This window comes from Megalobrama amblycephala, linkage group LG14 (assembly GCF_018812025.1).
Source record: "Megalobrama amblycephala isolate DHTTF-2021 linkage group LG14, ASM1881202v1, whole genome shotgun sequence".
Lineage (NCBI taxonomy): Eukaryota > Metazoa > Chordata > Actinopteri > Cypriniformes > Xenocyprididae > Megalobrama > Megalobrama amblycephala.
Window position 1 is genome coordinate 21646951 of NC_063057.1, and position 26998 is coordinate 21673948.

At 36.8% G+C, this 26998-nt stretch overlaps 1 protein-coding gene and 1 pseudogene across 1 annotated transcript; one reads left to right on the plus strand and one right to left on the minus strand.

The window, feature by feature from the left end:
- The window catches only part of LOC125246011, a 186686-nt pseudogene that overhangs the window by 71069 nt on the left and 88619 nt on the right, over window positions 1-26998 (minus strand).
- On the plus strand, window positions 349-1547 carry LOC125246045 (gastrula zinc finger protein XlCGF49.1-like). Its single transcript, XM_048156897.1, has one exon. It carries the CDS (start codon window positions 524-526, stop codon window positions 1238-1240), a length of 717 nt encoding a protein of 238 aa, XP_048012854.1. The 5' UTR covers window positions 349-523; the 3' UTR covers window positions 1241-1547.

Sequence of the window (26998 nt, forward strand, 5' to 3'; positions counted from 1 at the left end):
TGTATAATTCAGAGCAATGTTTTCTTTATTTTCTTAATATTATTTATAATGAATTATTAAGAATTATTTAAGGAAAGGTGGCAGAGCAGCTATTTGAGAAATTCTGTAGCCAGAAGACGTCCATTCAGTGCTGATTGTCTTAATTTAGTAAATCTAAATGTAATAACCATTTGAAACTGGAGTCAAATTAAGTGCAGACCTAAAGTAAAATTGAGACTATTCAGTTTTCTATCAAAGCAAATCTCAATTTTATGACCTTTAACTTCATATTTCTCTCTTTAACTTATATTGATGTATTGAAAATGAACACTTTTTCTCTTTCATTTCAGAGCTGATGGAAGTGAAGGAGGAGATTGAAGAACAGAGTGAAGTGGAGGAGAAATATCATGTCAGACCTGAAGAAAAACCTTTGAGTTGTTCAAAGACTAAAACGACATTTTCAAAGAAAACAGGAGCAAAGAAATCTTTCACCTGCACTCAGTGTGGAAAAAGTTTTACATACAAATGTCATTTTGAGCGTCACATGAGAGTTCATGCTGAAGAGAAGCCGTTCACATGTGATCAGTGTGGAAAGAGCTTCATTAAAAAACAACGTTTGAATATTCACATGAGAGTTCATACAGGAGAGAAGCCGTTCACATGTGATCAATGTGGGAAAAGTTTCTCACAAAAAGTACATCTTACTGGTCACATGACAGCTCACACAGGAGAGAAGCCACACACATGTGATCAATGTGGGAAGAGGTTCTGTCTAACATCAACCCTTAAAAAACACATGATGATCCACACCGGAGAGAAGCCATTCATTTGTCATCAATGTGGGAAGAGATTCCGTCAATCATCAAGCCTTAAAAAACACATTAAGATCCACACTGGAGAGAAACCATTCAAATGTGATCAATGCGGCAAAACATTTATTAGGGAATCAACCTTAAAGAAACACCTGACAGTTCATATGAAGGAGAAGCCACATTCATGTTCTGTGTGTGGAAAGAGTTTTTCACTGTTACAATATTTACATGTGCATCAGAAAGTTCACAGTGCTGTAAGAGATCATGTGTGCTTTGAGTGTGAGAAGACGTTTGTTACAGCAAGCAATTTAAAAAAGCATCAGAGAATTCACACTGGAGAAAAACCTTACAAGTGTTCACACTGTGACATGAGATTCAGTTATTCATCATATCTGAAAACACATGAGAAGATCCATACTGGAGAAAAACCTTACAAGTGTTCAGTGTGACATGAGATTCAGTTATTCATCATTTCTGAAAACACATGAGAAGATCCACACTGGAGAGAAACCTTACATTGATAAAGACAGTGCCTATTTTAAAAAATTTCTGATGTTTTGGAGTTCGCTCAGCGCTCATGTACCCCGCAGAGAACAGCCTTACCTCAGCTAGTCCTTCTGGCATTTGCCACTGACTCTGTAGTGGTTAAACATGAAATATAATTCATCTTTTGCATATTTAACAGGTGATCTTTGGTCTCATGAGTCTATATTTTGTTACCTGCCAAATCATTTTGGCTGAGGGCTTTATATATTTAAGCCATTTAACTTTACCTTTGTATCCTACTAGAGTGCTGACTCTGTGTTTGATTATGTTTGTTTACTTTATTTCTTTTTGTAGCTTCTTATACCTTTTGCTTATACTTTTATTACTGCTACTATTGATCATTAAAACTAACATTTAACAAAAAGATATAGGGTTGTGTTTTATGTTTGCCACATATGTTTAATATTTTTTAAATTTAAACAAAGAGAGGAAGAGCTGTGTCTTAGTTTGTTTGGTTATAAATATACATGCCGTGAAGATAATCAATGAACATGTTGCCTGAGCCACAGGCATGGCTATTCATATGTTTATGATTTTTTAAATGAAAACAAAAAAGGGTGGTGTTTTATAACATATTTAATTTTATAGTTTCCTAAAATATACATACAGAGATAACTGGAGTAAACAGAGCGAGCTGTGTGACGTTATCAAGTACGCTGCTGTATCACATGCAGAATCACCGGACTTGTGTCCTCCCGTCCTCAGAAGTCTGTTTTCCGGAGTCTGAACTACCAAGAACCCAAGTCTGAAGTTGGCATACTTGGTATTTAGAAACGCCTCAAGTGTGCCGCGCAAGTCCTGAAAGCGTCTTGATCGCCTCCAGCTGGTTGATCCCAGTATAGTTCATAAACCCTATCCTGTCCTTTTTACGTCACTTTGGCACCTCCTAGTGCCGTAATGAGGTAATCTATACAACCGTTATTTGAAGTGGCAAGTTTTAAAATGTAATTTGATCTGATTGAATCGAGATCACTATCTATAGACACATTGATGTGGATATGTCCACATTAAAGCATTTCAGTGGTGCTGATTAAACAGATCGCCTTTACAGCAGATTTAGTTCAAAAACAACAGACAGATGTGACCTAAATATTATTTTCAGTTACAATAAGTAATACATTCAGAGGATCCTCCAGTTCTTGGCTAATTATTTTAATTAAAATATTTAATTAAAATTAATTAATAAAAATACTTGTGTAAAGTACAGATACTTGAAAATTGTATTTAAGTAAAATAACGAAGTAAAAATACTTTGTTACTGTCCACCACTAGTTTTAAATGCATTAGAATGCATAAAGGTATTCACTTTTCAGTAGGAAAGGTGTCATTTAAGCAGCGCCTAAAGTAATAATTAACATTTTTGTACAATGGAAGTGATTCAATCAAAAACCAACTTTAACGTGATAAGAAACAATATTTATTGTGGAAAGTGCTATATAAATGAAGATGACATGAGAGGACTTTTAAATCATATCATCAGCTGGATTGAAACACTCTATAATACACCAACAGTATCGGTCATAATTAATGGTATTATATCAAATCAGTTTTACTTAAAAAGAGGTACCAGACAAGGCTGCCCACTATCAGCGCTACTCTTTGCTGTCAGGGTATGTCACAGCATTCTAACAGAGGAAGAGGATGGTAAGACAGGTGAGATCAGACCCAGGCAAAGCTAGGCTGAACAACCAAGGAGATAGATGGGGTTGCAGCAGACAATGACAACAGGCAGTAGCTTGAGGCACCGGAGGCTTAAAACTTTGAGCTGCAACTGAAGCTGTATCATTCTCACTGCACGGCCTTGAGGACAGCAGCCAGGGTGGGTCGGGATGCAGGACAGGAATGGAATGACTCACCGTTGATGACTGTCTGTCTGTCTGTCTGTCTGTCAGCAACATGTGATCCGCGCCAAGAACAGCCCAAAATATCTCACAAACCACAAAAAAGGTGATTTTATAAGTTGAGTGCAACATAATAAAAGAACAACAAAGAAATAATCTTACCTTAAACCAGGGGTCTCAAACTCAAATTAGCTGGGGGCCGTTGCTGTGATTGACATCTCATAGGAGGGCCATTTTAACATTCAAGCACAAGAAAGCGCAACATTTCGGAAAATTTATTTTCCTTTGCATTATTTTTCATTTAAACAGCAGTGTCTCTATCATTGTTACATACAGTAGGCATATTAGTTTTTAACAGTGCAAACAGTGCAAGTATTTTTCCTTACTTTATTTTAGCTTAAATATCAACAAAATCTTGCACTGAACAACACTGTACTGTACACATGCAATCCCTGAATGCATTTGCACACTATTATATTTCTTGCCAGACACCTGGCAGCATCTGCTAACACAGCTGAGCCACAGATATCGTTTGAGCATTGGTAACGTTTATTGGTAGCATTGGACGCGTTTCTTCTTCTTTTAGTGAAATTTTGGCAAGCACGCTAATAATAGAAGCGGTGCGGCGCGCTCGTTTTTTCCAGGCACGCCTATGCCGCAGCGAGATGGAAACATCTCAACTTTTCAGAATGCTGTAAATGCACTGCAGGTCATGTGACAAGAACAAACCGATGAGCTTCGGCCTTTCCTTACCGACACCAAAAGCTCAGCTGATCATAGCTGTACAGGGCGGGTTTTTATTTCTCATCTCCATGAATATATCTAGTAGTAGAGCTAATTCAAGGACTAGACATCAATTATTCTTTTGTTGAAACTTCCTCATTGTGGAGAAGGCAGTTCATGGTTGCATAGCAATGACAGATGCCACGGGAGTTAAAAAGCGCTTTGGAAAAAAGGAGAAAGTGACACGACACGATATATGAATGGCCCCTTAGAACAGCTCTCATCAAATCTGCCTGTGCGCATGTCATTCTTCTGAGTATGGAATATTATAGAGAATAATAATTTAGCAGGCCGGATTATGTTTTATTTTGAGATCAGTTGTGGGCCGGGTGGAGGGGGATGGCAGGCTACAAATGGCCCGCAGGCCGGCAGTTTGAAACCACTGCCTTAAACAGTCACTTAGTCACTTTGGTTTTAAATCATATATCATCAGCTGGATTAAAACACCCTATAATACACCAACAGCATCGGTCATAACTAGTGGTATTATATCAAATCAATTTTACTTAACCCCTTACCAGTCACCCCCACTTTTGGCCAGGTAGTGAAAAATGAAATACCCAAAATAAAATGGTTGCTGCTAACAAGTCCTCCGGACTACACACAAAACCAAGGTATCATTTGAAAGCTGACACTTGACAGTTTACTATGAAAGACTCAGAATTACTCTAGCAATTACTCATAGAGAGATAAAAAAAGCTCAAACACAATGGATATATATATTTTTTTCATAATAATTGTTTATGGAAATGAAAATTGCAAAAGGCAGATAAAATAGGGGTCTGGAAACATAAGCAAACTAAAGCCATATGTCTAATCAATATATGTTTAAGGTGATACAAGCAAAAATGATTTTTTTACAATCATTTATTTCAGTGCATGTCTTGGCACCTTTCCAAAAAGGCCACTTGGAGATGCCAAAGGGACACTTGGTAACCACCTTTTACTGTGAAGTATAAGAAGTCTATTTGATCATTTCCATACATTTTATCATTCCAATATCACAAAGCACAATTTATATACTATATCTGGTTTATTTTTTTTCCTCTTAAAAGTTTAGAAAAATGCAATCCAAGGATCATTTACATACAGCAATATACAGCCATACCCACCCTGTTGTTGCCCTGATGGCACATTTACACAATCGTAAATTTTATATTCAAATTCCAAGGATCATTTACATACAGCAACATATAGCCATACCCAACCTGTTGTTGCCCTGATGGCAGATTAACATCAGTTTACATTTTTTCTATTCAAACGCAAAGGATCATTTACACAAAGCAATTTACCATCATACCCACTCTATTGTTACCCTTATTGAACATTTACACCAGCAGCTAATGACCAAGACTGCAAAAAGACGCTAGATACAGCACTCTCCTCCGAATAATCCACATTCTCTTCATCACTGCTTCGCCTAAGTTCTTCCAATGCAGAAGCAGGAGAAAACAACTTCTGTGCACGACGCTGATCCATGGCTGATGAACGTATTACACACGAGATTATGCTAGCAGTGCGAGTGCTAGTGGCCAGCAGGTGTGTGTGTCCCTTATATTTGCGTCACGCCAGCGGGCGTGCTCTATTTTTTCTGGAAGCAAATTGTTACGCACACTAAACAACAATGTATTACACGCGAGATTATGCAAATCAACACATTGGCGTAATCGTTATTGCATAGGCTAACGTTACATGACAACACAATAGTTTGCCATTGCTGTCTTTTTACTTTTTTTCCCACTTACGTTTGCCTGTGCGTAATCACACGTCACTGAAAGCGCCTGTCAACTTTTTTTTAATACATGTATATGTGTCCAGTTTTCATCGGACATCTTCTGGGCTGTTCTCATTCATTTACAGACACTCTACTAAATACAGTGATAAGTTATATTTCATTGAATAAAGCGCTAGATGTGGACAGTTCGTCGAATAAACATGACAGCGCACCTGTGAATAGCGCTTACAGGATGTAAACAATAGAAGTTATATCGATTTTTATACCAGTTTGCATGCTTTTGGACAAATATTTACTATGGAAATCTTGTATTGGACTATTCCCATGGAAAAAATGTCGATGTCACCATTATACTGCCAAACATTACAGTTCCACGAAACAAAAAGGTAAGGACGCCCCCTCTCTTTTGTTGTCTTAGGAAATTGTTCACAGTCATACAGAATAACAAAAAACTACTATAAAGTTATCTTGATTGTATAATGCTTGTACAGGTTGAATCAGCATTCTTGCATCTTTCACACAACTTAATAAATTTCACTCAACTTGATCATTTTACTTGATAAAATGTATTGTAAACAAGCGATCAATGTAAACAATGTCACACGTGAGGCGTCGCCGATCCTTGAACGTAAAGGGGTTAAAAAGATGTACCAGACAAGGCTGCCCACTATCACTGCAACTCCTTGCACTTTTCATTCAACTCTTGGTAGCTGCAATACAACAATTACATAACATATATGGAATCCAATCAAAACATCACCATCATAAAATAAGTTTGTATGCGGACAACATTCTTTTATATATCACAAACCCATCTTCATCACTTCTGTCAGTTCATAATTCTGTTAAGCCATTTTGGTAAAGGAATCAGGATTATTCAATTAACTACTCAAAATATGAGATTCTGCTCACTGCTGAATTTAACTGGAATTCTGAGCTAGAGAAAGGGCAATAGTAAGTAATCCTTTTGTTTGTTGTTCTTGACTAGTCCCTCTTCTGAAAGATTGTTTGCTTCCATTTTTCCTTGACCATTTTTCCTGCCTTGATTCACATTTCTGGGGCAGAGGACTGATGGGAATCCTGAGTTTTTTTAGTTTACGTTACTCCTTTTTGGTTTAATTTAATTCCTGTTACAGTCTCCCAACCCTAGACTGGGAGAACTTGTAACAATTTAACAACACGTAAACCATTTAAAACTGTTGTTTACAATGAATGTTAACATTATATGCAAAATTAATAGACTTCCCTGTTATTTATGTTCTCCATTTGATAACATTTTATTTATGAATTTGCACTCTTTTAGACTCCAAGTTTATTATTTTGTTTTGAATGCAAGTGAAATTAGAGAAATTCCAGTATTGAAAACAAGTGTTAATCCAGTTTGTTTAGTTCAGTGCTGTTGTTATAATAGTCAAAAACAGCAATAAAACAATAAATAAGGTGAGATCTTTCCAGCAGGGTGTGTCACTTGTTAAAGATCTAATTAACTTTATTGCAATGAAATGCTATCATAAAATCATACCATGTTTCATAGTTATAGTTAATTCAGGAGTTATTAAAGCAGCAGTGGTTGAATGAAGATGACTGTCATTAATGTTTGTTTTTCCTGTTGATTGATATTAATCCATGTCAAATTATGAGAAATAACAGATTGTGTTTCAGTAGTGCAGTTTTATGATCTTATCTCATATATCCTGGCTCAAATAATCAGTTTCTAACAGCAAACACTTAGATTGAAGTAAGATGATCTGCTGATGATCCTGTTACTCTGATGATACTATGTTTCTCTATAGTATCATCAGTATCATCATTTTCATCAAAACGCTCTATATTTCTTTGCGCCCTGACGAAACTTACCAATTCACAAAATTTCCTACTACTAAATTTATAAAAAGCAGAGATTCTAATTTTTGGACCAAAAAACATCTTCACGTAATAACCTTACAATACTGTCTAACACTTGATGGCTGTTGTCAGTTAGGAACCTGGCTTTGCTCTTTGATACCAAACTTTCATTTGAAGGCCATGTTTCTAGCATCTGTAAAACCTGCATTCTTCCATCTTAAAAATATATCTAAACTACGACATACGCTCTCAATGAAAAATGCAGAACAGTTAGTTCATGCTTTTATGACCTCAAGGCTAGATTACTGTAACGCTTTACTGGGTGGTTGTTCTGCTCGCCTGATAAATAAACTACAGCTCGTACAAAATACCTCCTTTTCGCGTGAGGCCAATACGGAAGTGGATTAAACTGCAATTCATTGACTGGCCGCTAGGGACAGGCTGCAAAAGAGAGCAGAATCTCATTGAGTCCCATGTTAAAGTGCCTAACTTTACAGCAGAAATAAACATGTTTACAAGTTGGTACAAATTGTGGTTTTGGTCTATACTGATCATTTTGCCCTTCATGACAACTCTGAGGGGGGTGAGTTTTTTTATAACTTATCCGTTTAATATTATATTAAGCCTTAAATGTTCTACATAATTAAGGGCGTGGTCACTTGAGTGACAGGTGATTGCCTGCTGCTGTCTGTGAGTCGTCACTTTACCTCAGCTAATTCCAGCCGCTGAATTTGGCATCTTTGCCGTGTTTGTGCTTTTTTCAGGAATTAATTTATACAATTATAAAATAATATGGTTTGCTGCGTTAATGGTCGAGACAGATGTGCACGCATGCGGAAGGAAAGGATCGTCTTGGCATTGGCTAAAAGTTTTGTTCGTGAGATTTACTATGACTATGGCTGGAGAATATCCCTCTCAAGACACCTCAAACTCCGACAACACTGCTTGGATATTATAACTAAAACTGGTGCATTTTGGACGCGGGCTCATTTTTTTTGTGAGATATATACAGTTTTACAAGATAAACGCTGCCCAGGTTGTATAATTTCTTGAAGAACGATGATGGAGAGCAGATCATTCAGAAGATATGTGATGCAAACAATGGATAATATATTAATATTTCATGGATTTAATGCTTTTGTGGACAAAAAATACTGTTTTTCAATGGACACTCATGGACATTTTACCCAAGTGCAATGGATTGGATTAATTTCGCAATTTTGGATTCATGGTCACATCAAGCTAGGTGGGCGTGGTTTCAGTAACCATGGCACCTCTGTTTAAACCATGTCCCGCCTCTTTGCCCATTTTCAGTTACCCGGGAGTGACGTGCAGTGACACGCAGCTAAGATGGCAGCGGACCTCATTTTCGCCTCAATACTGCTGTTCAGAACTCTATGGGTGACGTCACAGACACTACGTCCATATTTTTTTACAGACTATGAGCTAGAGTTCTTACTAGAACTAGGAAGTATGACCATATTAGCCTAGTTCTGTCATCACTGCATTGGCTTCCTGTTAAACATTGTATAGATTTTAAAATCTTGTTAATTACTTATAAAGCACTATAATGGTTTAGCTCCCCAGTACCTGAGCGAGCTCTTAAAGCATTATAGTCCTTCATGTTTATTGCAATTTCAGAATTCAGGCCAGTTGATAATACCTAGAATATCAAAATCAACCGCAGGCAGTAGATCCTTCTCCTATTTGGCACCTAAACTCTGGAACAATCTTCCTAGCATTGTTCGGGAAGCAGACACGCACTGTCAGTTTAAATCTAGGCTAAAAACGCATCTCTTTAACCTGGCATACACATAACACATTATCAATTTATATTTTCAAATCCGTTAAAAGATTATTAGGCTGCATAGACTAGGTCAGCCGCAACCAGGAACACTTCCTATAACACCAGATGTTACTCATTACATCAGAAGAAGAATGGCATCTACGCTAACATTAGTGTCTCTGTTTATCCCGAGGTTTACCGTAGTCAACCAAGATCCAGGCCGTTTTCAGGTGAGACTGAGGACCAGTGCCCTGACTTAACCACAACGCAGCCCTGAAGTATCAGCAGAGGATTGAGTCAACTAGATCATCCATTGTGAAGGCCTCATCGACACAACAACCAGTAGCACAGTTCCTCAACAAACCGTCCATACCGGCGTGATGAATACGATCCTCAACTGGATTAAATAGGCAAGGCAATTTTATTTGTATAGCACATTTCATACACAATGGTAATTCAAAGTGCTTTACATAAAGAAGAATAATAAAAATAGAACATAAGGAATAGAAATAACAGTAAAAACAGAGAATTTTTCTATCTGGATGGATGAGCTAGGAAGTCTCAGGGAGTTTTTTGTTGTTGTTGTTGTTGTTGTTATTGTTCGTCCATCAGAGTGGATCTAAACGGATCTATCCATCAGAGCAGATCTATCCATCAGAGCAGATCTGAATGGATCTTCCTCACACGACAGGACTGCTACCTTTTAAGGCACTCCAAACTGATACACAAAGTTTCAATCTCCCCTTTTGCCAAGACACCTCAAACTGCACCACACAGCCCTAATCCCCCCTTCCGGAGATATCTTATCTATGCAACACAGTTCAAATTTCCTCTTTGGAAATTTCCCCCTTTGGAAAGTGTCCTGACTGTAATACAGAGATATCTTAACCATGCACCACTCTCAAATGCTCAAATTTCCCCATGGTTTGTACCAAATTTTAACCTAATCACAAATGCTTTCTTCCTAATTCTCCCAGCTCTTTCAACCAGACAGCAATATTTAAAATGCATTAAAAGTCAGAAAACAAGATGATACGCAAAAGATATAAAATACATAAAAAATGAAATAAAAACAGGAAAAGGAATTTAAAAGAATAAAAAGATAATACCGTATAAAATAAAATGCAAACAGTTCGGACATAGCACAGTGCTCAAGTCAGCAAATGCATAGGTAAAAAGATGTGTTTTGAGTCTGGATTTGAATGTGGCTACTGTTGGAGCACACCTGATCTGTTCTGGAAGCTGGTTCCAGCTGCAGCTGGCATAACAGCTAAAAGCAGACTCTCCTTGCTTTGAGTGAACCCTTGGTATTTCTAAATGACTGGATCCTGATGATCTGAGTGATCTGTTAGGTTTATATTCTATGAGCATATCTGCAATGTATTGAGGTCCTAGGCCATTGAGTGATTTATAAACAAGTAACAGTACTTTAAAATCAATTCTAAATGCAACTGGAAGCCAGTGCAAGGACCTGAGGACTGGTGTGATGTGTTCATGTTTTCTGGTTCTGCTCAGAATCCTGGCAGCAGCATTCTGTACGAGCTGCAGCTGTCTTATGGTCTTTTTGGGAAGACCAGTGAGGAACCCATTACAATAATCCACCCTGCTGGTGATGAAAGCATGAACAAGTTTCTCTAAGTCTTGACTGGAGACAAAGCATATAATTCTTGCAATATTTTTGAGATGATAATATGCTGATTTAGTTACTGTCTTTACATGGCTACTGAAACTCAGGTCTGACTCCAAAATCACACCAAGATTCCTGACTTGATTTTTAGTTGTTTGACCCCTAGAGTGAAGGTACGTGTTCACTTTGAGAACTTCATCTTTGTTTCCAAATGCAATGACTTCAGGTTTTGTCTTTGTTTAACTGAAGGAAGTTTAGGCACATCCAATTTTTAATTTCATCAGTGCATTGGCACAGGGAGTCAATGGGGCTGTAGTCGTTAGGTGATAGGGCTAGGTAAATCTGGGTGTCATCTGCATAGCTGTGATATGCAATTTGGTTCTTTCTCATTATTTGGCTCAGTGGCAGCATATATAGGTTGAACAGGAGGGGTGCGAGTATTGAACCTTGAGGGACTCCGCATGTCATGGATGTCCACTCAGACTTATGGTCACCGATACTCACATAATAACCTCTCCCTTCTAAGTATGACCTGAACCATTTAAGGACCATCCCAGAAAGCCCAACCCGGTTTTCCAGCCTGTCAAGAAGATGTCACGGAATGAAGGGAGGATGCAGATGCAAGTTAAATCTCTTTAATAGAGCTTCACACCGAAGGTAGTCAGATACAACATACACAAAAACATTTAACAGTCAGCAGGAGAGTGGTAACACAGGGACGTCGATGGGCGGTGAAGATCCGTGATGAGTGGTGACCGAAGAGAAGTGTCTGTGTAGTAATCCGTGAGTGAAGTCCAGAGAGTAATCCAATGAGAACACGAAAACCAGGAAGCAACGAAACAAAATCCAGTCCAGGGAAACACCCAACAAGCAACACGGGAAACAACACGCGGACACCACACAACGATCTGACAAACAAGAGACGAAAGACAAGGCATTATATAGGCAGATGGTAATAGCTCACAGCTGCCGCTGATCAACAATCAGCGGCGACGCCCACACAAAACAATCAGGTGACACACCCACACCATCACACAGACACCAGAATGAGACAGCGGATTCATGAACCGTGACAGAAGAATGTTGTGATCGACAGTGTCAAACGCAGCACTGAGATCGAGAAGAACCAGCACTGATAATTTACCTGTATCTGTGTTTAGGCGAATATCATTTATTATCTTTATGAGTGCTGTCTCTGTGCTGTGATGCGGTCGGAAACCAGATTGAAAGTTGTCAAAATATCCATTCAAGCTTAAGAACTTGTTCAGCTGATTGAAAACAACTTTTTCAATGATCTTGCCTATGAAAGGAAGATTTGAGATTGGTCTGTAGTTGCTCAATATGGTGTTATCCAGATTGCTCTTTTTCAGGAGGGGCTTAACAACTGCAGTTTTCAGGGATTTTGGAAAAGTCCCAGAGAGAAGTGAGGTGTTTACCACTTCTAGGAGATCTGCTTCTAAACAGTTAAACACGCTTTTGAAAAAAGATGTGGGAAGTGTGTCAAGGGCGCAGGTTTGATGTTTTAAGGTGCTGTACTGTTTCTTCCAAAATTTTACCATTTTGCTTCGAAAACAGACATAATAGCTACTTTCTGAGGTTGTGATCTGATCTGTTTTACCCCAGTGCAGCTCAAGGATGTGCTGATCGCCTTTCTGATATTATTAATTTTCTCAGAGAAGAAGGAAGCAAACTCACAGCATTTGCTGTCTGAGAGCATTTCACTGGGGAATCTGACTTGGGGGGTTTGTTAGTCTCTCTACAGTAGCAAAAAGATTGCGGGTGTTGTTTAGGTTTCTGTTTATAATATTTGAGAAGAAGGTCTGTCTAGCTTTGCCTAGTTCCACATTGAAAGCATGAAGAATATCTTTATAGATGTGATAATGGATTTCGAGTTTTGTCTTTCGCCACATGCGCTCAGCTTTTCTGCACTGTCTTTTCATATTTTGTTGCGATCCTTATCGGACTTATGATAGTTAACTGAATCATAACAAAGCACTGTTCGCCAGAGGAGAACTGGCCCCCCGACTAAGCCTGGTTTCTCCCAAGGTTTTTTCTCAATTTTAACACCTGTTTGTCACCTGATGTCACCTGTCGGAGTTTGGGTTCCTTGCTGCTGTCGCCTTTGGCATGCTTAGTTGGGGACACTTGACATTTGATATTCTGGCCACTCCAGTTATCTCTGTATGTATATTTTAGGCAACAATAAAGTGAACATATTAATACCCATGCATGTGGTTCAGACAACGCAGTCACTGATTATCTTCACTGCATGTATATTTACAACCAAACAAACTATAAAACACCAGAATGGTATAAAACAGAACTATAAAACTTCCTCTTTTAATTTACATTTTAAAAATAATAAACATATGTGGTTCAGGCAATATGTGCATATAGTTTGCAATCATAAAACACAACTCTGTCTCATTTTGTTAAATGTCAGTTTTAAAGGGCACCTATTATGCCCCTTTTTACAAGATGTAATATTGGTCTTGGGTGTCCCCAGAATGTATTTGTGAAGTTTCAGCACAAAATACCCCACAGTTAATTTATTATAACCATTTGAAAATGTCATTTTTGGGGCCTGTTTTAAAAAGAGCTGTTTTGGTGTGTACCACCTTAAATGTAAATGAGCTGCATATCCCCGCCCTGCCTTTGGATGAGGGCGTAACTTGCATACCTATGGCAATAAACAGTCGTTAGAAGCAGAATGGCTGAGAGTGAGAGACCCGCTGTTTTGTATGGCATTCAGCCGTACATGTTTGAACCGGAATCAGACCCAGATGATGAAGAGACTCCGGCAGAAGAAACACAATTGAGAATGGAGCAGGACGTCTCTGAATGGTTATTTGATACATTTATGTACTTATAGAGTTTTAATCGCGTCCCCTTTGCAATTATGGATGTGCAACACACACACACACACACTGTGATAACGTTCGCGCAATTTTTTGAAACTACAAACACAAATACTGTGATAACGTTTGCTAAGTAAACATACACAGATTTTAATACAATATCTTTAAAAAAAAAATATATATATATACGTGTGGATACACACTATACAAACAAGGTTTAAATTATATACACAGACATTCTACGACGACGACAACAACTTTAGACGCATTTGTTATTGAACTGGCTGACATCGACTGAAATGACTATTTGCTCAAAAAACATTAAATACACTTACTTCTTCTGGAGGTGACGTTGGATCGCGAACAGTAGGCAACGATCCACACTTGAGGATTAACTTTGAAGCAAGACCTGCTTTGAATTGACCCTCGTTCTCAAAACAGTCAGTCAAAAAATGATTCGCGCAAACATAAACGTATTTTGGAATTTTGAGTGGCGCCTTTCCTTCGTAAATAAAATCCATCCACTGCGTTTTCAGTGGCTCTGATGTCGGAAGTAAGTGAAAACTACTATATTCATTATTACATCCCACAACAGAACACTTATGAGACATTACCGGCCGTCGTTGAAACAATGGAGGATGGTTGACCGATCACCGAGGTCGGGGTCTATGCCAAAACCAGATTGTCAATCAAACCACGTGGGTGGGGCTTAGCGCAATTCTACGTCACAGTGAGAGCAATCTTAGAACAGGGCGTTCTGAGACAGTGCTTATGAATTATTGAGATTGTAAAAAACCACTGGGTGGATTTTTCTCATTCTAGGGTGGTTTTGCTCACACACTGCCAACACACATTTATGGTCAAACACCATGTAAAAGTGAATTTTGCATAATAGGTGCCCTTTAATGATCAATAACAGCCATTATAAAAATCTAAGCAAAAGGTACATTTACATTTACAGGTATAAGAAGCTACAATAAAAATTAAAGCAAACAGTTCAGTCAAACGTTCAAAGTCAGCGCTCTAATAGACTACAACAGTAAAGTTAAATAGCCTAAATATATAAAGTTATGAAACTTTACCCTCAGCCAAAACGATTTTCCAGGGAACAAATTATAGATTAATGAGACCAAAGATTGCCTGTTACAAAAGATGAATTATATCTCATGTTTAACCACTACAGAGTCATCAGAGTCAGTGGCAATCATCAGAAGGACTAGCCGAGGTAAGGTTGCTCTCGGCGGGGTACATGAGCGCTGAACGCCCAGTGATCGTCTGGATCTCACAACTCCGACAACGTCAGATCAAATTTTCAAATAGGCGCTTTCTTTATCAATAAACCACAGATTTGATCTTGGTGCTGTTGCTCTGTGTCTGCTGTTGAATTATCCAGGTTGTTGATGAGGAGCGACCCCTGATGTGATTGTGAAGCACTTACGGTGTACAGTAGTACATAGTAAAGTGCTATATAAATGCCGTCATTCATTCATTAGTTATCCATTTTTTAATATGCGTTCTTGTCTGTTCTTGTGAAACGTCATCAGCTGCTGCCCGAGTATTGATCCAATTCAAAGGTCACATCTAGCCAAGTACAGTTCAAATCCCCGAATGTGTTCTTGATCCGACTTTAATCGAAGATGCATCGAGAGAGTACTTGTGACAGCCAGGTATCCCAGAATGCCTCCCACATCAACCAGCAACAGTTAAACTACATGTCAAGACATAATAACATGGAGGACACTGGGGGGGTATTTTTCCCAAAGTGAGCCGTCAGCTCCAGTCCACTACAATTTGAAGTGGTTAAGGCCCGGGTATATGTCATTTATTCTGCTCCATCTCGCGCACAGTTGAGTGTGCAAGCCTTTCAAAGATAATTCTTTGCCCTTGAGCGCGGAAAGACAGCGCACCATCAAGCCCCGGGTATACTTCACTTTCCGCAACTGGACGTGTCTCGCGTGCAGTCGTGTCTGTGCATCTTTCAAAGTATACTAAACCACGGATGCACGTGGATCACCAAGTTCGACACGTGCGCAATAAAAAATTTTCTATACTATTACCAGACATCATGTCACCAATGGGACATTTGCTGCCTGAACACCGTTTATCCCTTCACAGTGGCGTATAGCGGATTATTGTTATTATTATGCTACTTTTATTATTAAATTAATATTGCAATTCATTTAACCGACGCACCGCGAGCATAATAAAAGATTAGTTAGATGGCATACTCCTCATTTAAAAAAACAACTTGTTTAACCTTATAACACTCTTATCAGTCCCGCTAATGGACCACTGGGTCGTTAAAGGGTTAAACTTGTTTGCTTAAAATTTTTGTGAATAATTTGCTGATGCAGGTACAAAAATATGTTTTGTAACTGCAAAAAAATATAAATAAATAAAACTAGTTCGCCCATGGTGCCAACTATAGCTGGAGAGGAGAGATTTGGCTGTGGCTAACTTACACAGAAGAGATTTTTTTTGTTTAGCACATAAAAATGAACTACTTCATTTAAGACTGTGGTGATGTGGTTTCTCCACTGCATGGATCTTCATGTGTATCTTCAGGTGACTTTTAATAGAGAAACTCTTTCCACACTGATCACACGTGTGCGGCTTCTCTCTGCTGTGGATCCTCTCATGTGCTTTCAGATGTGATGAATCAGTGAATCTCTTGTCACACTGTGAACACTTGTAAGGTTTTTCTCCAGTGTGGATCCTCTCATGTATTTTCAGATTTGTTAACTGACTGAATCTCTTGTCACAGTGTGAACACTTGTAAGGTTTTTCTCCAGTGTGGATCCTCTCATGTGTTTTCAGATATGATGACCGACTGAATCTGTTGTCACAGTGTGAACACTTGTAAGGTTTTTCTCCAGTGTGGATCCTCTCATGTGTTTTCAGATCTGTTGACTGACTGTATCTCTTGTCACAGTTTGAACACTTGTAAGGTTTTTCTCCAGTGTGGATCCTCTCATGTGTTTTCAGATGTGATGACACACTGAATCTCTTGTCACAGTGTGAACACTTGAAAGGTTTTTCTAAGGTGTGAATTCTCTGGTGCACTTTTAAATGGTTTGCTTTAGTAAAAGTCTTCTCACACTCAAAGCACATGTACTCTCTCACACCAGTGTGTATTTTCTCATGTTCATTTAAATATGACAGCAGTGAAAAACTCTTTCCACACAGAGAACATGAATGTGGCTTCTCCTTTGTATGAACTCTCAGGTGTCTCTTCAGGGCTGATGACCTAAGAAATGTTTTGTCACATTGATCACATGTGAACGATCTCTCTCCAGTGTGAACTTTCATATGACTCTTAAGATTTCCTCTTTGTGTGAAGCTCTTCCCACACTGATCACATGTGAACGGCTTCTCTCCTGTATGAACTCTTATGTGAACATCAAGACTTTGTTCTGGTTGAGAAACTCTTTCCACACTGAGTGCAGGTTGGAGATTTCTTGGCTTTTTTCTTTAAAAATGTATTTTTAGTCTTTGAGCGACTCAACGGTTTTTCTTCAGGTTTGTCATGATGTTCCTCCTCCACTTCACTCAGTTCTTCACTCTCCTCCTTCACTTCCATCAGCTCTGAAATGAAAGAAAAAAAGTCATTTCATTGTCAGTAAATCAAAATAAAGAGAGAAATATGAAGTTAAAGGTCATAAAATTGAGACGTTGTGACAGACCACTGGAACAAAACATTACGATCATTTTGAAGCATTTCCAACAACAGAATCCAGTGGTCTGGTAAAGGTATAATGTGTGTACATCTTTTCAGCGCTCCTGTGAAGTTCACTTAATTTTAGAATTTAGTCTCAATTTTACTTTAGCTGCTCGTTTAATCTGACTCCAATTTCAAATGTTTTTACATCAAGATTTACTGAATTAAGACCATCAGCACTGAATGGACGTCTTCTGGCTACAGAGTTTCACAAATAGCTGCTCTGCCACCTTTCCTTAAATAATTCTTAATAATTTATAAATAATATTAAGAAAATAAAGAAAACATTGCTCTGAAATATTTTGAGTAATATATTTGATCAATGACAAAATGATCTAATGTGATATTAACAGCCATATTTTGACATCAACTTTTAGGTTGATATTTAATTTATTTTCCTAAAAACTGTGTAATTATTAAGGGCCGTTTACAGAGACTTCTCCTTCCACTGACTTCCACTGTTTCATACACGTGGGACACCAGTGGGACACCAGAAACACAAGATCAAGTGAAGTTTGCAGTAAAGTGGAATAGATTGTATATTTTCAAATTCTGGAGTGATTATTATTTGTTATTTATGTTTTTAAAAAAATATCATGTCTTATCTCGACCGTGGACGTGTCTGTAGAAAGTTCACATGCTCAAAGTCTAGACTGACTGCATCTTTAAATGTGTTATTATCAGGGTCCTACATGATTCACTCAACCCTGTTACTTCTGACATGATTTTCCTCCTTTCAAAACCAAAGGATTTCTTAAAACTGTGACGCCCAGGAAGTGACATCATCTGGGTTCTTTTCTACAGCATGATGGGAGGACAAGAAAATAATCTCAATCCATTGTCTCAGTTTTTACACAAATGAATGACTGCATTCATCAACCCTGTTACCAAAGTTACTGTAAGAAGAGATTTTGCTCAAGTTACACTCACAACCCTGTCAGCCATTCTGGAAAGTTAATTTATTTCATACATTTTGGTTTTACAGTTTATTCCTAAAAAATAATAATGTTGTAAACTGTATTGAAATTGCCTAAATTCTGGAAACACTTTTGCAAACTGTGAACCAGATATTGAAATAATACATTTAATAATATAAATAAATAACTTTAACTGTTTCTCTAAATGTGCAGAAGTGCTTGAATCTTTCTAACATGAATGTTGTTCAGCATCATTAATGAATGAAGAATAAACACCAACCTCTTTGTTCTTCAGTGTGTTTCATTCTGCAGGGTTCTGGATCACTCATGTTATTGGCAGATTTAAACTCTTCCTGACGCTTCAGTGCTCGTCTGATGGGAATATTCCAGCATTTATTGATGAGTGGGCGAGGCTACATTGATGATGTGACTGATGTGGGCGGGGCTTCACTAGTGAATTGACTGCTGTGGGAGGAGCTTCACTGATGATGTGACTGCTGTGGGAGGAGCTTCACTGGTAGTGACCTGTAGTGGGCGGAGCTTCACTGACTGAACTACAGATTGGTTGGAGGAGATGATCAGTCCAAATCAAAAATATCAGTTACTGTGTTTGTTTTTATTGGGTTTAAAGACCAGAAATCAAATTTTAGCATCTGCATCAAATTAAATGTACAAAAGCGATTTTACATAGAAAACCTATTAAATACAAGTGTCTATTTTAATGTTTCAAATTACTTTTGTGAAAGTTTTAATGTCCCATTATCATTTAGTGTAACAGATATATTTATGTAAAAATGAAACAACGGTTATTTTTTTTACCTGTACTTAATAAAATAATAAGCTATCATACTACATGTAGTTAAATTTTATATGATTAAAAACTTAGTGTCTTGAAGGATAGTGTATAAATATACTCTATAAAAGTATAAAGATTTAAAATGACAGAGTATTTTGGGCTGCACTGTGGTCATTAAATACAGTGTTTGAATGTCATCAAATGTTTTTTGTGTTAAGTACTTACAAGTTTTTTTTTTGTTGCTATATTAACCCCTTTTTGTATTTCACCCATAAACTAATTGCATTAAGGATTTATATCCATCTTTAATAAAACAACTGATGCTAATTCAGAACTTTTTATTTTTAAATTGAACATTATTCTGTTGACAGCAATGAAATGAGCTTTAAGTGTCAATTTACAGCAGATCTGAAGACATCAACATAATAAATGAGGTGAAAACAGGAACTATTGACATGAAATAAAGAGTGTTTTCAGCAGTTTCTCTGTTAATATTGATGATCCTTCAGACTATCAACAATCATTCAACAAGACATTCAGATCATCAGCAGATTATCTCACACTCTTTATTTCATGTCAATAGTTCCTGTTTTCACCTCATTTATTATGCTGATGTCTTCAGATCTGCTGTAAATTGACACTTAAAGCTCATTTCATTGCTGTCAACAGACTGAGGGGATTTGATGGTGTTTATTTCAGTATTCATGTTTTTAACTATTTTTTTTTTTTACTTTTAGTTTTTTTTTTACTACTTTTCTAGACATCTGTCATTTTAATGAAGAAACAGAATAAAGTTTGATTTAGAAATAAAAAGTTCTGAATTTGCATGAGTTGCTTTATGATAGATGGATATACAGTTGTGGTTAGAATTATTAGCCCCCTTCATAAATATGATCAAAGATGACTCTAAAAATAAATCTGCATTGTTTATCCTTTTGATCTTTAATTCATAAAATTAGCAAAAATCTAACCTTTCATTGAAGGAAAAGAATTGAAAGTGGGGGAAAATCACATTAATGAAATAAATGTTTTTCTCCAAAATACGTTGGCCACAATTATTGGCACCCCTAGAATTTTTTATGAGTAAAATATATCTGAGGTATATTCCCATTCACATTTACATTTTTTAGCACACCAGGGGGATCATGAACATGAAATTGGCCAGCCATGACTTCTTGTTCCACAGGAGTACAAACATGAGGAAACACAAAGGCCAAATTCCCTTAATCATTCATCACAATGAGAAAAAACAAAGAATATAATTTCTGATGTGCAGCAAAACATTGTTGAGCTTCACAAAATAGAAAGTGGCTGTAAGAAAATACCTAAAGCATTGAAAATCCCCATTTCCACCTATCAGGGTAATAATTGAGAAGTTCCAATCAACTAAAGATGTTACAAATCTGCCTGGAAGAGGACGTGTGTCTAAATCATCCTAATGTGAAGTGAGGAGGAGAGTTTGAGTGGCCAAAGACTCTCCAAGGATCACAGATGGAGAATTGCAGAGATTAGTTGAGTCTTGAGTCTCAGAATGCCTTAAAAAATATCAGACAGCACCTACATCCTGTTGATATGAGCCACACTCTGCTTCATTAGGAAATGCAACTTTTCTAGGCTACTTGAACCTCTTCTGCTTATAAAGAACAATAATAACAACACAACTTTGATTTGAAGATAAACAGAAGTAAGCTGTTTATGAGGTACAGCTATCATAAAGAGATACCTTGGAGGAAGAAACATGTTTAATGACATGTTTGTGTGTAAACAAGTGAAAAGAAGTTAGCTGTTTATGAAGTACAGCTGTTATGATAACTTGTATATATAGATATATAGATAACTTGTTTATGGGTAAACAGTGAAACAAAATGTTTGATAGCTGTTTATGTGAACAAAAAAGATTGATATCTGTTCATATAAACAAAAAGGTTGATATCTGTTCATGTAAACAGAAAGATTGATAACTGTTCATGTAAACAAAAAGGTTGATAACTGTTCATGTAAACAGAAAGATTGATAACTGTTCATGTAAACAGAAAGATTGATATCTGTTCATGTAAACAGAAAGATTGATATCTGTTCATGTAAATGAAAAGATGTGATCACATCAAAAGAATGTAGAAAGAAAAAGAGCCCAATAGCATATATATTAACCACATAAGAATGACAGACAACTGGTATTGTAACGTCTTTATTAGAGATGAGCCGGATACTCGGCTGAAACGAGTATCCGGTACGGATAAAGCACTTCTGCCGAGTACGAGTATTATACGAGTAATACGAGTCAATATCTGTGCTCGGATTGAATGAAAATCATCATTGGGTAGCTGATTGTGTCAGCGTTCTGTGATAGGCTAGTCACAGCGCCACTCCCCTACACACATACAGATGTATTTTGTTGCTGTGTATGGCTCTGCTCACTCACAGTGAAGCCTCGTTTACACGGCACGCGTGTGCGGCGCGTTACGGCTGCGACGCGGCTACCGGAGCTGATACACGGCCACTCTAGTCAATGCTTGTGTTTACACCAGCCGCGCCGCGGCGCGTTTGAGAAGCGTCCCAGAAGCGGCTCGACGCAGCGCTTCGCTAAAGATAGGCACCTCGCCTATTTTGGACGGACGCCGCGTCCAAGACACGCAGCTCAAATACAAAATAAAGTCAAAATAATCACCCTGTGTAAACTCCTGCTCATATTTCACATCACTAGGAGGCTCTCTCTCTCTCTCTCTCTCTCTCTCTCTCTCTCGCTCTCGCTCTCCCTCTCCCTCTTACTCACTCTCTCACACACACACACCTGGTGTGGAAATAAAAAAAATTAAAAAAAAATCACACTGATCATAAAAAAATTAAAAGTTAAAAAAGAAAGTTATGTTGTTCATTACATTTTACTTCATAATTGCACTGCATTGTTTTGTTTTCATTGTTGCAAAACTTGTTCTGTAATATAGTTTGTTTGCTATCGTGATCAAAACCATTGATCTGAAGCTCAATCCTGATGCTGTCCTGTAAGTATTTTTCTAATCAGCAATAAATCTAACAATTTCTGATCAACCCATATCAATTGCATGCTTAAAATAACATACCGGTTAAAGCCCCGCCCATTTGCAAGACAGCCCCGCCCACTTCCGGGTTAGGCCCCACCCACTCCGAGTACAGATACAGATAATTCATATGGTTAACAGATACAGATAATTCTGTACTCGCTCATCCCTAGTCTTTATTAAGGCATATATTAACCATTAAAGAATGACAGACAACTGGTATTGTAATGCCTTTATTAAAGCATGTTTAATCACTTATAAAAGAATACAAAACAACTGGAAATGCATTTGTTAGCAACATGTTAGTAGATTAGAAAGGAAATAACATGTATTAGAAAGAAAGGCAGTCTTACCGTTGAAGGATGTCTTGATCAGAAGCTCAGGACGCAGCAGAAGAGAAGAGTCCAGAACAAAGAAACAGGCCTCTATATATAGACGTATGAGGGGAATTCCCAAGAAGATGACATCAACTGGTCAGATAGTCTATAAAAGGCTGGACCATGAAGAGAGCAGGAGGGGCTGCTTCACACCTGAGGCTGTACCTCCGACACCAGAACCAGCTGATGATGCCTCCATCGCTGATATTGCCTTGACTGAAGAACTTTTCAATACTTATACTTTATTTAATTACTTGTATAGAATGTTAGTAGAATATATGTAATGCTAGTAGTATTAATGTAATAAATAAATGAACTTATAACTTTATAACTAAACTCGGCCTCATGTGGCATTAATTTAAGTCGTTGAGCCTGAACAGACCACGGAGAAGTCTTCTGTCTGATTGTAAGTATTTTTAAAATGCTTATAATTTAGGTCAGATTTGACTTTCTTACCTAACCTGAGAATAATAAAAATAAGGTAAAGGTGCTTAGAGACGCATCACAAAACATGGCGCCCAACGTGGGGCAGATTGATCGTCAGTTACTGGCCAGGACTGATGACCAAATTGCTCGACAGTTGGCTTAATACTCGCTTGTATGTTAAATATGTAGAGCATGAGATAAGAAGTTACTGAGGAGAAAACTATATCCTGTAAGACCCAAAACAGAATAGAATAATTCTAAGATGAATTATTAGGTTCGACCCAGAAAGGGTTGAGTGTGCACACAAAAGAGAATAAACCGTATGAGCTTAAGAAGCTGTAGAGTTTATTTAGCCAATAGATGTGAGATACGATCTCATATGGCAGGTCTCAGAGAGGCTAGAATAGCAAAAGAGACAGGGCTTTCTGTCAGGAGAGGGACGCCTCACTAACAGAAAGCCAGACTCTTCATTCAGGTTAATGTGAGTATTATGCTTGAATGGGAGAAAAAGTAGCTTTAAAAGTGAAATCATTGATTAAAGAAACTGAAATGAGTAAGCTGATCCTTTGGATCCCGTCCAGATGTGGTTAGAGAATAAGCAAAATAAGTTAAAAGAGAATGATAGGACTTGAACCTTAAATATCTTTAAAATAAATGAAATGGTGAATGTAGGATACAGTTTAACATGACAAATTTAGGCAAAAAGAAAAAATATACGGTGTGTATATTAGGGAGTTAAAAAAGAGTTCAGGAAGAGAAATGAGAGGCTATATTGTTAAAAGTATCATAATATCAAAATAAGACATTGTAAATTAATCAGAGTAAATGAAAGAGAAAAATACAATAATCAGGGGATAGATCCATATTAGCCTGGAAAAAATGAGAAGAGCCTTAATAGATGGTTACCAAATTAATAATGAAACGGGCAAGCCCGGGGCAGAAACAGTGAGGTGTGTGAGTGTTTAAAGAGAAAGGGGCCTCAGATAAAAAATGTGCATAAGCCCAGATTAGATCTAGGAGTGTGTGTACATTTAAATCCACGACACCACTCATATGTTTAAAAACTGTCTTTGACACGGAAAAGTGCTTGAAGTAACATCAGGGTCTAAACAAATGTATGCATTTTCCTTGTCAAAAGTACGACAGGTTTTTGGAAATTTAGGTAATAGTTTTCACTTCTGAAAGTGAGGCATTTGCATGTTTTTCAAGTGTGTGCGTTCATTCTAAAAATCACATATGCACAGATGAGAGAAGATCGTAAGGTCAAAAATAGAATCTTTTATTAATTCTAAGAAAGAGGCCCATGGAATATGTGTAAATCTCTGAGAGGAGTGACAGTGCAGATAAGATCTGTCTTCCAGTAACTGAACCAAAACAAAGGCCTAATATTAGAAAGGACTGCTGTAAGGAAACTTTATCTGCAGAGCAGATTTAATGTTTAGAAATAAAAACTGCACAAATAGAAATAAACAGTACAAAGAAGCAAATAGGATAGATAAATTTAACTTAAATTGAGACAAAGACAATTTGAAGATACAGTAAAATTTGTGATTGATATGTGGAATTACAGACGTAACTGAAATAAAATAAACAGTAAATATGTTAAAAGTGACAAATTAGAGAAAATAAAAGAACAAATGTAACAGATAAAAGTGCTAAGCAGGAAATAAGCAGTTGCGGCTCATCAGCAGCCTGTAAAATGCCTGCAGTGAGAAGAAGATTCACAACAGTCACTGTGAGACAGCTGTGGTAGTGAGAGTTTGAATGACTCTTTATTGCATAGAGAGAGCAAACAATAGTGAATCACATTATAGAATACTAAAGTTAGCATTTATAGAATATTAAAAGAGGCTTACTAATTGTGATTGAATGGGAAAAGCATAAATATATATAGTTGAAAAAAAAAAAAAAGTGTAAAAAGTGAAAGGGACTAAAATTAGATAAAGGCAAAAAGACTTGTTAGTGAAAAATGACAAAAAGGTTGTCCCAAGAATAAATTAAACAAGCAAAAAGAAAAGATTAATTAGTTGCAGAGCATTATGCAGCTTGAGAAGTGATTTATAACTGAAATAAAGTGTACAGGAAAATTGCAATTTAGAGAAGAATAAAAGAACTGATGATAATACCCGAATAACATTAATACATTTTTAGAACAAGTAGTCTAAAAAGATTATTATTAATAAGGAAAAATAAAAGAAAATAAGAGAAAGAGGACCTTTAAAATCTGTCTAAAAACTGAGCGAGAGGGGGAGAAAAGTCTCGGAGAGAAACAGATAAACCAGAGACATGAAGATTTATGATTACCCCAGACATGGGAGTTTAGTGAGAGCAGAAAAAGAGAACAGAAGGTCTAAAGAAATCAAATTACAAAATAAGAAGAAAGACTGCAAAGATAATTATGGTAACTCGTTGAATTTAAAATACTGATTTGAAACAGAGAATAAGGGAACAAGAAATTATAGTCTTGTATTAAAAAGTGAGGTGAGACACAGGAGAAGTGAAAAAAAAAAAAATAAAACCCCAACTTATTCCTGAATAAGAATATAACTTGTAAGTGAATAAGAACTACTGATTAATTAGCCCACATTAAGTTGTACAAAAAACTAAGAACAAGAAATGTCAGAAGTGTAGAAAATATTTTTGACAGTGGTAATTTAACAAAAAGATGCTGAGCTATAAAACTGAGCTATAAGTGTTTAAAATCAAACAAGGACTCTAAAAATAAAAATGAGCTGGATAATAACAACCATAGGGAATTAAAGAAATAATATGTGTTAAAGAATTAGTGACATTAGATTATTGAAAAGATTAAGTAATAAATAAAAGCAGAGCTGATGAGATGCATTCATGTACTCCTGACAGTAAAACAGTTAAATAATCTAGCCAGACAGCTTAATTATATGAGCCTCAGAGGAAGCAGACTAGAAATCAGAGTAAAAAATCCAAACATGTTAGTGTTAAAATTATAAGAATTAAACAAAAGCATTAAGAAAACAAATAGGCGGTGAGGAAAACACAAAATCAGATATATGCTGATTAAGTGAGAAGGACTGAGAGAATGTCCAACTATGATTGATGCTAAGAGCATTACCTAAAATAAGGTTATTAGAATAATACTGTATTACCACTTAAATTAAAGAAGCATTTAAGTAAACATAAAATGAGCAATTGAATTACAAAACCAAAGAAAAACTAAAGTATAGTTGGAGTGAGAGACTTAGTTAATCAGCTGTATTAAAGTAAGCTACAAAAGCAAAAGATTTATGAAACAGTGTCAGAGTGAATGGAAAAAGTCAAATAGGACTTTTAAAGTTGGATTAAACACAAAGGTGATAGAAAAATACAGTGTCATACAATAAAAGAAAAAGTGCTGGAAAATAGCTACTAACATATTTGTTTAGAAAAATAAATAAATAAATAAATAACAATTAGAATGACAGAGAAGATCAAAATTATGAAACAGATTAAGCTATGGAAAGACTTTTGTGGAGAAAAGAAAGGAGTTTTAATAAAAAAACAAATGTAATCAAGAAAAAACAACATAAAATAATGTAAAATTAATTACCATAGAAGTAATTAAAAGTAAAGTAAATGACATTATATATCAACGATACGTGAAACAAATGTACGCAAAGACAAGCAACATATTAAGAAATATAAAGGAAAAAGAGGATACAAATTCAAATTGTAAATAGTAATGGATATAAAGTTCAAAACTAATGGAAAATGAACAGATTAGACAATACACAAATATTTTTATAAGCCAAGAAATATGTGTAAAGATGGACAGAGATACATGATCTATAAAAAATAACTAAATAACACATGTAGCAGATATTGTTGAAGAAACACCAATATCAAGATTAAACAGACAGACTCTTATTAAAGTGTAATAGGATAATTAGAGAAGTTCC

Coding starts and splice junctions, on each gene's coding strand:
- LOC125246045 (XM_048156897.1), top strand. CDS start 524: ATGAGAGTTCATGCTGAAGAGAAGCCGTTCACATGTGATCAGTGTGGA.